The 16,157-nt window shown below is 38.8% G+C and overlaps 1 protein-coding gene across 1 annotated transcript in view; it reads left to right on the plus strand.

The window, feature by feature from the left end:
- Nucleotides 1-6,533: 6,533 nt before the first annotated feature.
- Nucleotides 6,534-16,157, plus strand: part of NSF (N-ethylmaleimide sensitive factor, vesicle fusing ATPase) — a 52,176-nt gene continuing 42,552 nt past the window's right edge. The window contains exon 1 of the mRNA XM_072414587.1: nt 6,534-6,659. Coding sequence (XP_072270688.1) covers nt 6,648-6,659 — 12 coding nt within the window. The 5' untranslated portion in view covers nt 6,534-6,647. The remainder of the gene's footprint in view (nt 6,660-16,157) is intronic.

The raw sequence follows: 16,157 nt of genomic DNA on the forward strand, positions 1-16,157 counted from the left end.
AACAGTCAGGTTTTCACAGGGATGAATTATAGAGTTCAATGGATGAAAACTGAACTGTAAAGCTATCCTTAGTAAAAATTGGGTGAGGCCATATCATGTGACTAAAGACAACTCCTCTAGTTACTCCCAAAAACTGCATAATTGCACTGAGGCCTGAACGAAAACCAGGCTATTCACCCTCTCTACCTATTCACCCTTCCCTCAAGCCAGTAAACCTTTCTGCCAGGGTCACCAACATTTCCTCGCTCCTTGCCTGCCCCCTTAAATTATTAGTACTGCTGTAGACAAACCACATTGAGTGACAGCGAAACAAGCAAAATGCTTCTGAAAATAAAGAGTTTTTGTTTTTAAAGTTTATAAAACTTTCATTTAAGAAAGATACAGTCAGTGGTGGACGTATCCAACAGCAGGCCACCGTGCTCCCACTCACCTGAATTGGGGATCCTGTTGGCTGAGGAGGTCCGGGGGCCCTCATGTAGCATCATACTTTGCAACTCGTTATGTCTGCCCCTGGATACGGCAGCTTTAATCTAATATTTGGAGAAAAAGGCTTTCTTTTCTAGAAAAATACATACATGAAAAAAACAAACCCTCAATTCACAAGTGATTAGAATTTTTTCACGTCTTTTTCAAATATTTTCGGATTCAGTTTAAAAAGAGGGTCACCATCTTGGAAATAAAACACCATCAAATGGAAATGCACCCCATTGTGTCTTATGCTGTTGTAAAACCAACCAATAGGTCTCCCCACTGTATCTACTTCAAAGAAAGATAAAGTATTTAATATATATGTAACCTCAAATACTTAAATCCAAAGACAAGAAGTTGATCAAAGTCTCTTCGACAAAACAGGGAGAATGAAACCTATTGTGTATGGTGCCTTCTTGGCAGCATCCATAAAGAAATAGCTTTGCCATCTAACTACTCACAAGACCTGTGATATAAGAATTTGATACCAAAACCACCATTCTCTTTTCTATCTTTAAGCAGACAGACAAGCCCTAATGCAAGTTCAGCCTTTGCTGGGCCCAGCCTTGTATCTATAATAGCACCTATTGGGTCAGGAGCACCCCTCTGTGCATGTGCTGGGCCCAGCCTTATATCTATGATAGCACCTATTGGGTCAGGAGCAACCCTCTGTGCATGTGCTGGGCCCAGCCTTGTATCTATGATAGCACCTATTGGGTCAGGAGCACCCCTCTGTGCATGTTTTGGTGTTGGCTGTACTGCTTAAAGCAGGACTAAACCGAAAAATGAAAAAATTACCTTTAGTCCTGTAGGTCCCCCCATGGTGCTGGTCCTTACCGCAAAACGGTCCCGCGTCGTCCCAGAATTCTGCTTTGTCACCAGTGCGGAGATTAGCATCTTTCCCCTATTAGAAAAAATGTCCCTTCTGCATATGTCCAAGATTAGGGAATGCACAGAAGGATCACCTAGAGCTGCCCCCCGGGGATGCATGATGTAGGTATCTGGGGTGGTCTAGATTAGTGAGCTACTTTCTCCATTCACTACCCTCCATAACTGTTTGACTACAGATTTGAAAAAATCTGACCTGTACATCAGAGGTCAGATGGTGGATTGATGCATGGTGGATTGATGAATTACCAATTAAGAATCATGGGTATTTACACCTATGGAGGAGAGCACAGTGGGAGTCACTTGCTTGTCCTCCCCTCTCCATAAAAAACAATAGTGCTATGTTTACAGCAACAACTCTCTGATGTCCATCAGACGTCAGTACGAGGCTTTAGTCACTTCATTTTGTTCTTAGATGCCCCAAATTTTCAAATCAACCACGACTATTACACGTACTACCAGCCTTTACAGAAGATTTGGAGAACCACAAATTAAACTAGTTAGTTGCTATAATTAAAATACTCCTTAAGAAAGTTAAACTTGTCCATTTAAAAAAATTGTCATATATAGAATGATAGACTTAAGATCTGTGATATTTGCCATGGCTCTGTGTCATGGAGGGGTCTGGCCATCACGAGGTGCTGCAGTCTTTGCCATTCTGCCTGACTTGTTGAAATAATGTATGCAAAAAAAAAAAAAAATAATTTTAATTGAACTGCGTGGGCCTGTTCATCTAAAAGTGCTGCTTGTGCTAGTCTGTCTTACTAATGGTAACTTAATGTCCCTTGGGCTCCTGCCAATGGTCTGTACATTTTTTTTATAATGGAGACTGGGGGTTTGGCCTTCCTCCATTTGGGCTGCTGGCTGTAACAATTACTTTTACTGCTGCCAGTGTTCCAAGCCTTTCACCATTATTATTATACAATATTTATATAACGCCAACATTTTACACAGCACTGTACAAGAAATAGGGGTTGCAAATGACAGACAGACACAGGAGGAGAGCCACGAAGAGCAGGGGAGCAGCATACAATAAGAGGGGGGATATGGATTGGTATGAGGATCCATCTTTCCTTTCTGACACACCAATGTAATTTCCCTCCTTTTTTCACCAATGTCATTCTCTTTACCTCTACCTTTATAATTATTCCTGTGCACCTTTCTGGGGTAACGGATCCAACTGTCTTTTCCAAAACTTTTTTCCTGCGTGACAATGACCACCAAAGAGATACGAAATTGTCCCAGCAAAATCAGCCTTCAAATTTGTGCAGCGGTTCTAATCCTTCTTCAATTTCTTATACGTTTTTATACAAGATTACTATTATTACCTTGTATTTTTATGGCACCGACAGATTGCACAGAGCTTTACAAAGTCCATAGTCATATCACTTACTGTTCCCCAAAGGGGCCCACAATCTAATGTGTCAATCATAGTCATATCAAAAACACAGTCTAATGACAATGGAACCAAATACCAAAACTGCATGTTTTTTTTAGGGATGGGGGAGGTAGCCAGGGTGCCCAGAGTAAGCCCATGCAAAAGCAGGGAAAACATACAAACTCCATGCAGCTAGTATCCAGGCCCAGTTTCGAACCTGTGACCTTGTGCTGAAAAAGGGAAAATGGTAACTACTGAACTTGGCATGCCTAGTATAGGTTAGATCCCACATCTGGGTCATGGTGATACACCTTTAATTCGAATTCAAAACTGAAAGATTCACTGAGTTAGTTGATGCCATCGAAAAATCTAGTTATAAAAACGTCAAAAAGTTCAAACTGACACAATGGCTGTAGAATGTCAGTTGCTGCATTAAATAAAAAGTGATGTAAAAATGTATCCATGGCAACTGCTGAAAGAGTTACATTCCTTCATTCAAACCCAAAAAGACAAGCTTTTATTTATAAAAATGTGTGGTTAGGTAACTGTTCTTATTGCCCTCAGGATGGAATTTAATTTTTACTTCACTGTCAATCATTTCTAATTTGGTTACCAAGGTTATCCTCATTTGGAATCATAAAAGAGGAAGGCTCTGTAGACCTTATTTATGAGTGTAAGAAAGAAAGTATATCATTTTCAAATAGTGAGAATTTAATTAGTAGCAGCACATGGTCTGTGAAAATTATAAGACATTGTCAATAGTCAACCAAGTTACAGCTTTAATTGTTCCACAACAGGTGAGAAAAAAAAATGTTTTCCCTTCTTTCTACAGGTAATATGTAGGACCCAGTTTCATTACAGGGTTTTCCCCCCCAACCACTTTTAGCCTGGTTTTTGGGTGGTACCGCTAACTGAAAAGATGGGTCACAATACAAGGTCCACCCCTTACCTATAACTTATTTCCACCCAACTTTAAGAATATTCTAGGGGGAATACAGCATTAACACACAAAGGGTAGGACAGGTTATGTACGACAGCCCATGTAAAATGAAATCGTGTTTTGTGCACTGCAACAGAGTTGTGTAATATAAAATCTGTATTCTACAGGTGTGCCATTCAAAATTGATTTTAAAGGGATGGACCCACTTAGTAATACATAGTGTTACCGCCACATGGTAGTCTGAATGTGCCCCAGCAGTTTGACAAAGTATTCTGTTGCAAATGTTGGGTGCAGTCAATTTCACCCACTTGCCCAGTATTAGAGAAAATAAAAGTTTTACTGCACCACCTGCCTCCTCAGTTATGCTATCCCCTGCTAAATTTTGTTTTTTTCCACCTCCTGTCATCCAAATGTTAGGGCAACGCTCCCTGGTAGGTGGCACAGGATTACCTGGGACACAAAGTTTGAATGACGTCTTGTCTTCACCAAAGCACCTCACAAGGGATGATGGGCCAGTAACCCCAGTGGTCACCAGACTACTTTGGTGCGGGACGTCACCAGGTCATAACCCCCAGGCTCTCCCTACCTGGGATGAGCGGGATTGGATAGCACGGTGCAGGTACAGCTGACACGCGAGTACAGGCGGCAGATATTAACAGAAGCAGTAGCAGAGAGAGCACGTCAGTATCAAGGCAATCACTTGGCAAGGGGCAGAAAACAAACCAAGAATCTAGTAACCAGAGTCAGGCACTGGGGAGGTTTAAATAGGGTTGGCACACAATAGAAGGACATGCCTGAAAGCAGGAACTAATCTGCTCATTGGCTGCAACACATATTATAAAATGCTATTCAGCTGTGCATAGCCTCAATGTCTGTGCAGTGGATGCCAGGAAAGCTAAACAATTCATGGCTATAGAGATGCTGGTGATGCTGCAGGTTGCTTAACAGACAATCTGTGAATTTAGTGGTAACAACAACTAACTAGAAGTATAGAAAGTTATTATCTTGTCATTTACCACTAGATGGTAGTACTCTCTAAATTAACAGCAATGTTTTAGTCCTGAGTGAAGCTCATGAAAATGTCAGTTAAAAGTCGTTGAAAATTAACAATTAAAAACGAATAAACTGTTCTTGATGGCCAACTGACAAATGGTTCCATAGAATGTGGTCAGTTGCAGACATAGCAGATAGAAACGGTCATATGTCATGACCTTACATCCTCCTCCTTTGGCCGATATAGATCGACCTTCTGTGATCCTCACCTTGCAGCGCAATGCTTTGGGTTTTGCATAGTGCAAGTTTAACTGGAACCTACTTACAGCAAAATAATAACTAAAATAAAACGTATTTGCATCTTGTTTTACTACTAACATATTGTCCATAATGTCTATTATTTCACGGGCGGTAAGATCTTAAAGACAGAACATTGACCAGGCCAACTGGATATCATAAATCCAGAGGAACATATTATTGGAAAAAAAAAATATACAAATATATACAACATACAATATATACAACAAATACAACAAATTCAATATTGTAAAGGTTGCATGCAGTATAACACCTTTGATGGCACCAAAGCTGGGGAGGAAAGTGGAATTTAATTACAAATAAATTACAGTTTGTCCACTAGTCATTTGATCATTATGACATTAATATTATTAAACAGTATTTATTTAGCACCAACATATTACGCAACGCTGTACATTAAATAGGGGTTGCAAATGACAGACAAATACAGACAGTGACATAGGAGGAGGCGAGGACCCTGCTCAGTTTCTGCCATTAATGACTGTTTGTTGTTAATGGTAGCACTGTTCCTTATTACAGTTGGAATTAGTGCTGTTCTTATGATTTATATTTCATTAATATTCTATAATTTTCTGCTGTGTGTTGCCATGGGTGATGCAAGAACCTCAATGAGTTTTTTCATGCTAGTTGCGAGAATGAGATTATGAGCTATGGTAATCCTATCGTATGTTACTTCTCCCACCTCCTAGATTGTAAGCTCTTCAGGGCAGGGTCCTCCCCTCCTTCTGTGTCACTTTCTGTATCTGTCTGTCATTTGCAACCCCTATTTAATGTACAGCGCTGTATAATATTGTGGCGATATATAAGTACTGTATAATGATAATTAGGCCCTATTATCTGTATGGCTCCCGGTGGGGCCGATCTTAGCTTCCCTCAAACTTACTTTAGAATTCTTAGCACCTGTAACACTTTGTGTGTAGATACTTTGTCCCCTGCTGCCAATAGTGGTTCTTTCCTCCAGCTCCCACATAACTTCTAAAAACACTAAAAATGGAATGAACCACAGCTAGCAACAGGGGGATCAAGCATCTGCCACAATATAACTACTTCAGCAAACTTAACTAAAAATTGATACCACAGTCAGTTGGGTAAGTATTAATTTTCTCGTTTAGTATTAAAAAAATAGTGACATTATTATTAATAATAATAAACAGGATTTATATAGAGCCAACATATTACGCAGCGCTGTACATAAAAAAGGTGTAGCAGATGACGGACAGATACAGCTAATGACACAGAAGAAGAGGACCCTGCCTCGAAGTGTTTACAATCCAGGAGGCGGGGGTAGTCTCACATAATAGAAGGGGAGAATAAAAAACAAGTAAAAAAATAAGCTTAGCATGAAGATACCAAAAGAGGCCTAAAATTTCAATAAACATTGTAAATAGTACGCTATAGCGAATTAGTGCTTTAAACAAAATAGCACATCCTAAATAAAAGCGTTAAAAAAAAAGAAATCGGCCCCTTTTTCCAGTTTCTAATATGGCACCAGCGTTAACATGCCCTTCTTCCGGGTTGCGTAATGACGTCAAATGCTGTTGTTGTAAGGAGTCATGTGAGGCGGCAAGTTACGCCTACTGAGTGAATCTCTCCGGCCCCTTTGCTGAGCTGGTGGTTCAGTTCTGTCAGCCGGTGGAACCGTGAGAGGTGACAGGAGCAAGCATGGCGGGCCGGGTGAGTGACGGGGTCACCTCAGAACCTGCTTTATGTTGTTTAAATACTTGTAGCTGCTCCTCAATGATAATAATATGTGTATAGGAAATGTATTATGTCTATGTGTGCAGCTCACATATATTTGTATGTGTGTGTACATATATATATATATATATATATATATATATATATATATATATATATATATATATATATATATATATATATATATTACAAGCTATGTATATATATATATATATATATATATATTTATATATATATATGCCCGGCCGTACAGGAAGCAGTGTGTCCCCTAAATACTTATTTTCTGCATTCTCTTTATAATTCTATATAAATTTTATACTCGTCACCTTTATTTAAATGAAGCATAAATGTGTGTTAATTGTAAAGCTGTCAATGTCATTTCCTTTGAATAATGGCCTATGGTCGCCTTGTGAATTGATGCAAAGCGATGGTTGCCATGGCATTGTCGGGTACCGGATTTGGGGCTATGTATATGTTCAGGTCATGTGACATTTGTCATTAATGTGTTGTTGACGGTAACACCGTTCCTCATTATACTAGAAACATTGCTGCTCCCCTGATTTATATTCCATTAATATTCTATAATTTGCTGCCGTGTCTTCCCAGTGGGAGATGCCAGCATCTCAATGAGTCTTTTTTTTTCCGCTAGATCGGGATGTCAGGAGATTTCTTTTCCAGGCTGGGCTCCTTGTGTGGATTACACAGCAGGGAGAGAGTGGGAATTATGCCATGATTTCATTTCTGTTGCTTGTCAGGTAGCGGCATTGCAGATGGTTGCTCAGAGGAGGAAAAGATAAGGTGCAAGAAATGAGTTGTCATGCATTGTTGTTTTAGCTGTGCATGACGTGTCCTTGGTATTGTGACCGGCTTTGTGTTAAAGCCAAACTCCAGAAGGAAAATTACTTATACAGTGTGTCTATCCCCTTCCTGCAAGAGTTCGATGCTCATTTAGGTCTAGGGTATGTGAAAAGATCTTTTACCTTACTTGTTCCATTCCTTCCCCTATTCTAGTCCCCTGGAGACTCTCTTCCAGGTGCAGCGGTTCTCAACCTGCGTTCCTCCAGAGGTATAAGTGACACCATTGATCTTTTTGGCTATCTGTAATGGTGACATTCTTTCCATGAGCCATTGTTCCTACTGATACTGTGAGCTGCGTGTGCAGGAATTTTAAAAGGGGTTCCTTGAAGACCTGAAAATGATTTCAAAAGTTCCCCAGTGTTATAAAGGTCGATAAACACTGCAGTGAATATGACATTCAATAAATGGAGAATCAATTGCTGCCATTGAAAGGCATGGACCTGGAATATTCTCCACCAGAGATAATATTTGCGAATGTTATATTCACAGCATAATGAATAGACCTCTAAGTGTGATAGTCGTCGGAGGCACCAATGTTACCCCCTATAATGCAGAACCAATATCCCTGCATTGTGAGGATGCTGAGGACCGGTCCACGACCTGGAGTATTGGATAGAAGAAGAACACAGGGACAATAACAGAGCTTCTTATATTCTGGACATAGATGATCATGTACATCGGACCATTAGTCGTTACTATGAGTATTGTTCAATATTTTATATTCTAATGCAAATCTTTTCTAGCATCCTCTGTATGTATTGTGTGACAGCCTAATCCTTCATTTTAAACTTATCCTCATGTCACTTCATATATGACACAGGCTTTCCATGTTCTTCTACTTTACTTGCTTCATATTGCAGTTTAGTCTGCCCATATGTCACCAGGTAATGCAAATACAAACAGGATAAAGAAGGGAAAAGCCACTATGACAATATGTAAGCACTGATGAAGAAGAGCACCAACGTTATAAAGCTGCTCAGGGTGACGTCTTCCATTGGGCTCAGACAAGAAACACCTGCTTAAAAAGAACATCAGCATGGCCAGGTGGGGACAATTAGGTCGGCTTTATTTGTTACAGTACAGGTGTGCGTTAACCCTTCCAGTGCACAGCTGGTTCTGATTGTTTCCTTGTGTCTTTCCCAATCCTGTCAGATAGTTCACTTTATTATCAGCTTGTGTGCATCTCTTCATAAAAGGAAAGGGTTCATTTACACAGCTATAGTAATGTGAGTGGGTTTAATTCAGTGCCATTCATTCTGAAAAGCAGCCCAACTCATCTTCCCAAAGCAATTGCACGAAGCCCAGCCTTAGCAATGTTGTTTTCTGTATTGCTGAAAATATGTTCTTTTGGCAGCACATTCAGTTAGGATGTCTTAGAACAGCACTCTGCATATGGCAAATTAATACCCAATTTAAGAGATTATTTTACCAGCTATAAAAATGCATTTGGCCCCTGCAAATAGGGTATTTTGGTATTGAGGTGTGCTGCATCAAGTGGCCGGTTCATTTTTGGCTACCACAATGTTCAGTATGTCTGCTCTATGGGAGCTTCTGTACGATGGCATTGGCCATTTTGGATGCACAGTTAAACTACATTCGTGGTACTGTACTTTGTGATAATATGCATCACCACAATGCGGAAGTGTAAAATTGCTATAGAGCAGAGGTAGGCAAACTCCCGCCTTTAGGCCAGATACAGCCTAGCCAGTATTCCAGTACGGCCTAACAACCCCCTAGTTATTTATTTTTGAATCCAGCCTAATTGATTTGTGGCTTTATTTAGAGTTCCCGCGATATTATCAAGTTCCCGCACAGTAACCCAGTTACTATGCCTAAAGAGCAAAAGCAACGCACAGATACCAGTCTCTAGAAGGTTGACCTCGAACGTCGTGTCTTCAACCCCGAATGGACTGATGAATTTTTCTTCGTCCAGTGCGGCAACAAAGCCCTGTGTTTAGTGTGCATTGACACCAACAGCACTTTCAAGCAGTCGAATCTCAAAGGGCATTGCAATTCCAAGCACGCCCACACGTACAGAGACTACACTGCGAATGAGCGGAAGACTGAGGCTGCTCGCTTGCAGTCACGGTTGGAAAAAACCTTTCCTTGGACACCTTGTTTCTTCTGGCCTAGTGTGCCTTCTTGACCTCCTGAAATGGCCTAGTAGTCCAAAAAGTGTGGCGACCCCTGCTTTAGATAGATGCTGGCACCTTGCCTATTCAGGGCAAAGTGTTGCTAAAGGGCCCACTGAAGTTATACTTTGCTTAGCAAGGCTTATTTGATGTGGTTTCATTTTCCAACAATATTGTAATCCTGGGTTTGGAGATATATATTTATGACTACACATATGAACCTCTCTCATGTACAGTGGGCCTAACAACCAATCTCTAGGCCCAAACACTCTTACATGACAGAAGCATTGCCATCACGTCTCCCCTGGTCACTTCAGTGCTGGATATGGAGGTGGAAAGAATGGCAGGAGGTTAAATATTACTGGATTGTGATATGGGAGGCCTCCGCAGAGAGATGGGTATGGTTATAGTGTCACTTTACAGAGAGAGACTCTAATTTCTCATTTATTGCAGTGTAGAGCAGTAAACAAATTACAGAAGCAGAAAATTTGATTCTTGCCATATTGCAAGGAAGTAGCATATGAATATTTTGTGTTTTAGGAAATTAAAGCCACCAAGGATTCCGCAGGTATTGCTGCAAAATGCATTCTATAGAAATGATCTATGCTAGAATATTTTTCAAGCAAGAGAGGGGATTTTCCATTTTGACATGTGCATCAATATTTGTCACCATGGGAAGTTCCTTTTGCTGTAAACCAGTTTATAGGTTCAGCAAGCAGAATTTTTTTATGGTACACAGAAAGGTGTCAATGTTGCCTACGTTATGGAGTGCAATCAGGATAACAAGATTGACTTAAAGAAGCAAAAATGAATAAACTAATCTGCAAAGATGCACCTACTGTATACATTCAGTTAGAAGAAATTGCTTACTGATCAACAGAACTACAGAAACCGACACTTCCAGGAGTGTCTGATTCCCGTCCTTTGCTGCTCTTAGGGGTTATATCGGTGTTGCCTTGTTCTTTGGTAACAATGGGGTCAGAAGGAGAAACAGCAGATGCAAGGGACAGATTTTTGTCTTGATTTGGTGATTTTAAAGATTCTTCAGTGGGCAAGTTCATCCTTCTACTATTGCAGTCTGAGATGTCAGAACTGTTTTTTTATAGTTTTGGTTACATTCACTTTAAAGCGGAAGTAAACCCAAAACATAAAAATCACACTTACCTTCGAGCCTGCAGGTCAGTCTATCCATCAGGAGGTTACTTCCATTGAATCTCGTGTTGTCCTGGTATCTGTCTTTGGCCCGGCGCAGAAGGGACACCGATAATCTTGTTCTATTCTCTTCTTTGTATTTAAAGTACAAATTCTGAGTTTAAGTACCCTTTAATTTCATTCTTAATGTCTTTTCAAATGCAAATTTTCAGTGCACAGCAGCAAATCTATTGCTCAGTTAACGCAGTAGCATGTTTTGTGTGCGAAGTGGTACATTGGGTAGCCCATTTAAATGGTTTGCCCGACCAGGGCAAATGGCAACGCATGTGCGTTTTTCAAACACATGGTACAGCCTTAGAGAGAACACAGCTTTACACTACTCTGATATTTTTATATTAATACTCATACCCCTTTGAACTTGTTTATTGGCATTTATACAAGTGTTTTTTAAGCAGGTGTTTGTAAGCCTAAAAGTGGGTTTAAAGGGCATTGAAAACCCCTCTCTCCATTCTCTTGCAGAGCACCACCATCTTCTTTTTTTCTCTTCCTGTAGATGATCTTTGGCCATCCTAATTGGCCAGGTTAGGATAACTCGGCTTAGATACCCAGAGCGATTAGGCGGATATCGCCTGTCCCTTTTTGCAATAATGACCCGCGTGATCATGGAATATTAAAATTGAAACTTTAGTTCCACGTTAAATGCTGTGTAGTTTACATTCTGTGAAGACTTGCCCCTAATGCACTTTTCCACAATGGACATTAATGTATTATTGTGCTTTGCGGTTCCATTTGTTTAGATTGTAACCAAATGCACAGCTACAATAGCAATGCTGTATTAGAACACATTTGTTGTGGTTTGCTGGGTCAAGGAAGGGTTTATGCAGTTTTTTTTCTCATGTGTTTAGATGGGCTGCCTCAACATGCACTTTAATACATGCTAGAATACTATGTATAGACATTAAAATATAATGTGCAGTGGAGGAGCTGCTCAGATACTTTATTATATGGATCAGTTGTTTACGTTTTGTGATATTAAAAAGTCTGCAATAGTTTGACCTCTGACACATTGATTGCTTTAGAAATATTTAACATAACATAAAACGTTGCAACTTAAGTCCTTAGTTGTGGTGGCTGCATTATTATTTTTTATGTACATTTTGTACAAGCACAGAAAATATTCTGTTCATCCTTTCAGAAATCTAGTCTTCTTGTAACGTACCGCTCTATAAACGAATTGTTATGGTTTATAGCTTGGTCTGGTTTCTGTTCTATATTCTGTGAACTATAGGATATCTCTTTCTTTGTGATGGACAAAAGGAGAGGGGGAGGATTCTGTAATCTAAGCCAGATGCCCGTTTTAGGGTGAAAACATCACTACATGTTATTAAATTGGATTGGAAGGTCCCTGCAATAGAGCGGATATTATGCTCACCTCGCTGGTGGCCTGTGTTTTCATCTTCACTTACATGCCTCCATCAGTCGCTTCAAAATTCAGTATTTTTAGGTGTGTCGGATGCCTGTTTTCCCCGCTGTGCGGTTTCCCTTTCTAATTCCTGTGCCATTAAAAGATGATAATTTTTTTTAGATCGATGGCATCACTTGCACGAGTGCGGTCACACGGACACACCACTTACTTTACCACTTGCATAGACAAAAAAAAAATGGTTTATATTATATATGGTTATCTTTGTATATAATAAGAATGTTTTCACAATACGTGATCATTGTTATTATATACAATTACATATACATTGTTATTATATACAAAGATAGCCCAATATCTCTATTCAAAAAACTTTCTTCTTTTTTTAGAGAAAATTATCTTGTACAATGTTACAATACTCCTGATGAAGCAGACAGGTTCTGCGAAACGCGTACAGTTTGGGCCCTAGTGCCCGAAACAATCTTGTAACCTGGGTTTTGGAATTTACATAAGGATTACCATCACTATTTATACATTGATGGTAGAAATACTTGACATAGTATGTTGAATCATGTTTATTCGTGGTTTTATTTGTGTTGTTGTGATTATAAGAATTGTTAAATAAATAATACATTTTAATATTATTAATCATCTTTACAGTTATTTGTAGTAGTTCCTTAAAAGTCCTGTTATCTCTATACATTACTCCATCTTGGAGTTGAAACTTTTTGGTTCATTTTAATTTTTGGATGTGGTACATAATATGCTGTTTTTGTAAAGAGGGGTGATTCAAATTTAGAAATGAATTACCACTTCTATAGGACTTTGCTTTGCAAATAACGATGCAAAGTGGAATAGGAATGAAACAAATTTTCTTCTTAGGACTTGTGCATTTAAATAAATGCACAGTGTGGATGAAACACAGATTCTCTTTTTATCCAAATGTTATATTATAAAAAGCTGAGGTCCCTTATTTTTCATATAATCAGTGGGACCAGACCAGAAATAATCTGCACACATATTTAGACAGATGTGGTCAGTTTATATGGTATAGTTCAAGTTAGGGTTTTTAAAACCATGTTATGAATAATTTAGTTCATAGATTAGTAAAGTGATTCTTTATTGATTTGTGAGTTTATTTTGAAGCCTAACTAAACCCCAAATTGAACAAGGAAAATCCCAATATTAATCGGGTTGATAAGTGAATACGAATAAGAAAGAAGTGGTGGACAAATAATTTGTTTGGACCAAATATGCTTGCTCACTGCTTTGCATTTTTTCCCCTTATCTCTGAATTCACCCACATGGACCATTAAATCAGATTGGGCCGTGTTACACCCAAGTAGGAAGAACAATAGATGGCAGACCACATTTCCCAGCATCCTTACATTACAATAGAAAATGTGTGTGTGCATGAGGAGGGGCAGGGTGTGTAGTCATAGGAAGTAAATGGTGAGCAATTCTAGGATCTCCGCTTTCATGGGAAGTCAAAGGTGTGTAGACTGCTGCACAGCTACATCTAATGACAGCTACACAATGTTTTTTTTTCCAGTTTGTAAAGTTTTCTAAAACTTTATAGCCCTATAAATGACTAGATAGACTTCCTATTACAGTATACGGGCCAATATGAAGATTTATAAGGAGGTGGAAGCATGGCCAGATGGTTATCCTAGGACATTGCATTGATGTTTGCCAACCATGTAGAGAAAAGGTGTTTAGGAACCTGAAGAAGTCTGCAGCATCATGGCGGCAGCAGTTGCTTGTTACTTTAGGTATTACAAAATAAAACCTTTATGAATCTTGTTTTAGACTTGCTTACCAACTGATATCATTTAATTTTTTTCAGCTGGTTTACCGTTGCTTAATTTATTATTTTCTTGTAGCTTAAGTGGTCTGAAATTACCTTACCAAATATCCTTGCTGTAAATGATCTCCGAAGGCCAATTTATTGTTCCTGATGCATTTGGAGCATCAAATTACTTCACATATAATGCAGTAGGCGGAACTGACAGAAATGTTTGTACAGTAGGGATGTTGTTTGTCTAATCTGTGAAAAATATTTTATATCGTTTTGTTGTACTTGTGTTGTTAATCTTGGCATGCTATTCTTTTTAAACATTTTGTGTTTTTAGTTATAGGAGAAACAGTGTTCATTTTAAATCCTATACACAGGTTGAATGGAAAATTAAAAAAACATATAATAATAATAATGAACTTTTATAGTGAAATGTGGGAAACTGATTGCCAAATATCATATCTGCCTGTGTCTTTTACCGTCATACCTGGCTTGGTGCTGTTTGACACTTGTTTGGACAGTACATGCAATATTAGGAGGTGTCACGAAGCAGAATAGAAACAACTAGGAAATAATAATTTGGAAAACAAATAGGAATAATTACAGTGCTGAATTGGGGATTCTTTGTCTCCTGGTTAAATGTGACCTAAACTCAAAGGGAAAACAAAAAGTCACCAGAAGTTAGCACTAATTGATGAAAAAGACATGCAATGTCTCCTTTGTCAAAAAAATAAGTCCCTGACTCCTGGTATCTTTTTGTTTAAGCCTAATACTGTAGAGCACATGCAATGTGTAGTGCAGAGCTCCGCTTTCTGTGAATGCAGGAGTTATATCATCAGTCATCCAATAGCCAAAGAGAATCGCCATCTTCACGGAGCTCCACCAAGGAGTCACTGTTGAAAATGGCACTTTCTGAGGATCCATAGGTTACAGATCCTGGACCTGTCATTGCTGCAGGGTAGCTGCATAATATGCAAGTATGCTGTACATATATTCTGCTTATGGCAGGAGCTTACAACCACAAAGGTGTTGCATTCCACTTTAATGTGGCCTTTGTTGCATGGCCACATTAAACTTGCTTTTCTGCTAAAGGAAAGTTTTTATAGATCACATGTGGACATTATAACTATTTCTTTTTTGACTGAGGTGTCCAAAATGAAAGGGTTACTCATTACCAAAGTATTAACTGGTCACTGAGGGGCAGTAAGACAGTTTTTAGAGACCAGCCTATAGCCTGTGTTTTTTTGGATTTAAACCTTGGTATCAAAGTACTTAGAAGCTGCTTTTATGGAATCTCTATCTGACTTTACTTATAAAAATAGTGGCAGATGAGTACAAGAGTCACAGTCACACATCAGAACATGTGAGAAGTTGCAATGTGGATTCTCTTTCAATGTGTGATGATTGGGATACATTAGAATTTTGGTGGTTCCTAGATGTGCTCTGTTTTAGTACAGAGTTTCTTAACACTTTGGCTTCTGAAATAACCAAGATGATATTGAAGTCTGCAAATATTAATTTAATTTCTTTGGATGAGTTTTGAGAGCTGTGCTGTGGTCATTGATGATCCTGCCGGTTCAGATGTCCTTTCTTACAATCATGTAAGGTACCTTCTCCTCAAATATGGAATTGGGTTAGCCATTGACATGAGATGGAATCTTGTAATAATACAATGATGGATGTGTAGGTGCACCAAGAGTTCATGCTATGGCCACATCTCTGGCATAGAATAGCAGCTGCATAAAGATCCAAACCTAACATATATAGTACATTGTTATTATATACAAAGATAATCCAATATCTCTATTCAAAAACCTCTTCTTCCATTTATTATTCATTTATTTGATGTCTTGAGAGAACACATTTTTACAACAATTTTAACATACAGAAATATACTACTATAATATATACATACAAAGCCAACTTTGCAATATTTTCTGTATTCTGAAACTCCCAGTTTTAGAAGGATTATGTTTTGAATCACTTGGTTAGAAGCAGGTATGGGTTGTGCTAATTTGCAATTATTATTATTATTATTAAACAGGATTTATATAGCGCCAACATATTACGCAGCGCTGTACATTAAATAGGGATTGCAAATGACAGACTAATAC

The sequence above is a fragment of the Pyxicephalus adspersus genome, chromosome 6 (genome assembly GCF_032062135.1).
Source record: "Pyxicephalus adspersus chromosome 6, UCB_Pads_2.0, whole genome shotgun sequence".
NCBI lineage: Eukaryota > Metazoa > Chordata > Amphibia > Anura > Pyxicephalidae > Pyxicephalus > Pyxicephalus adspersus.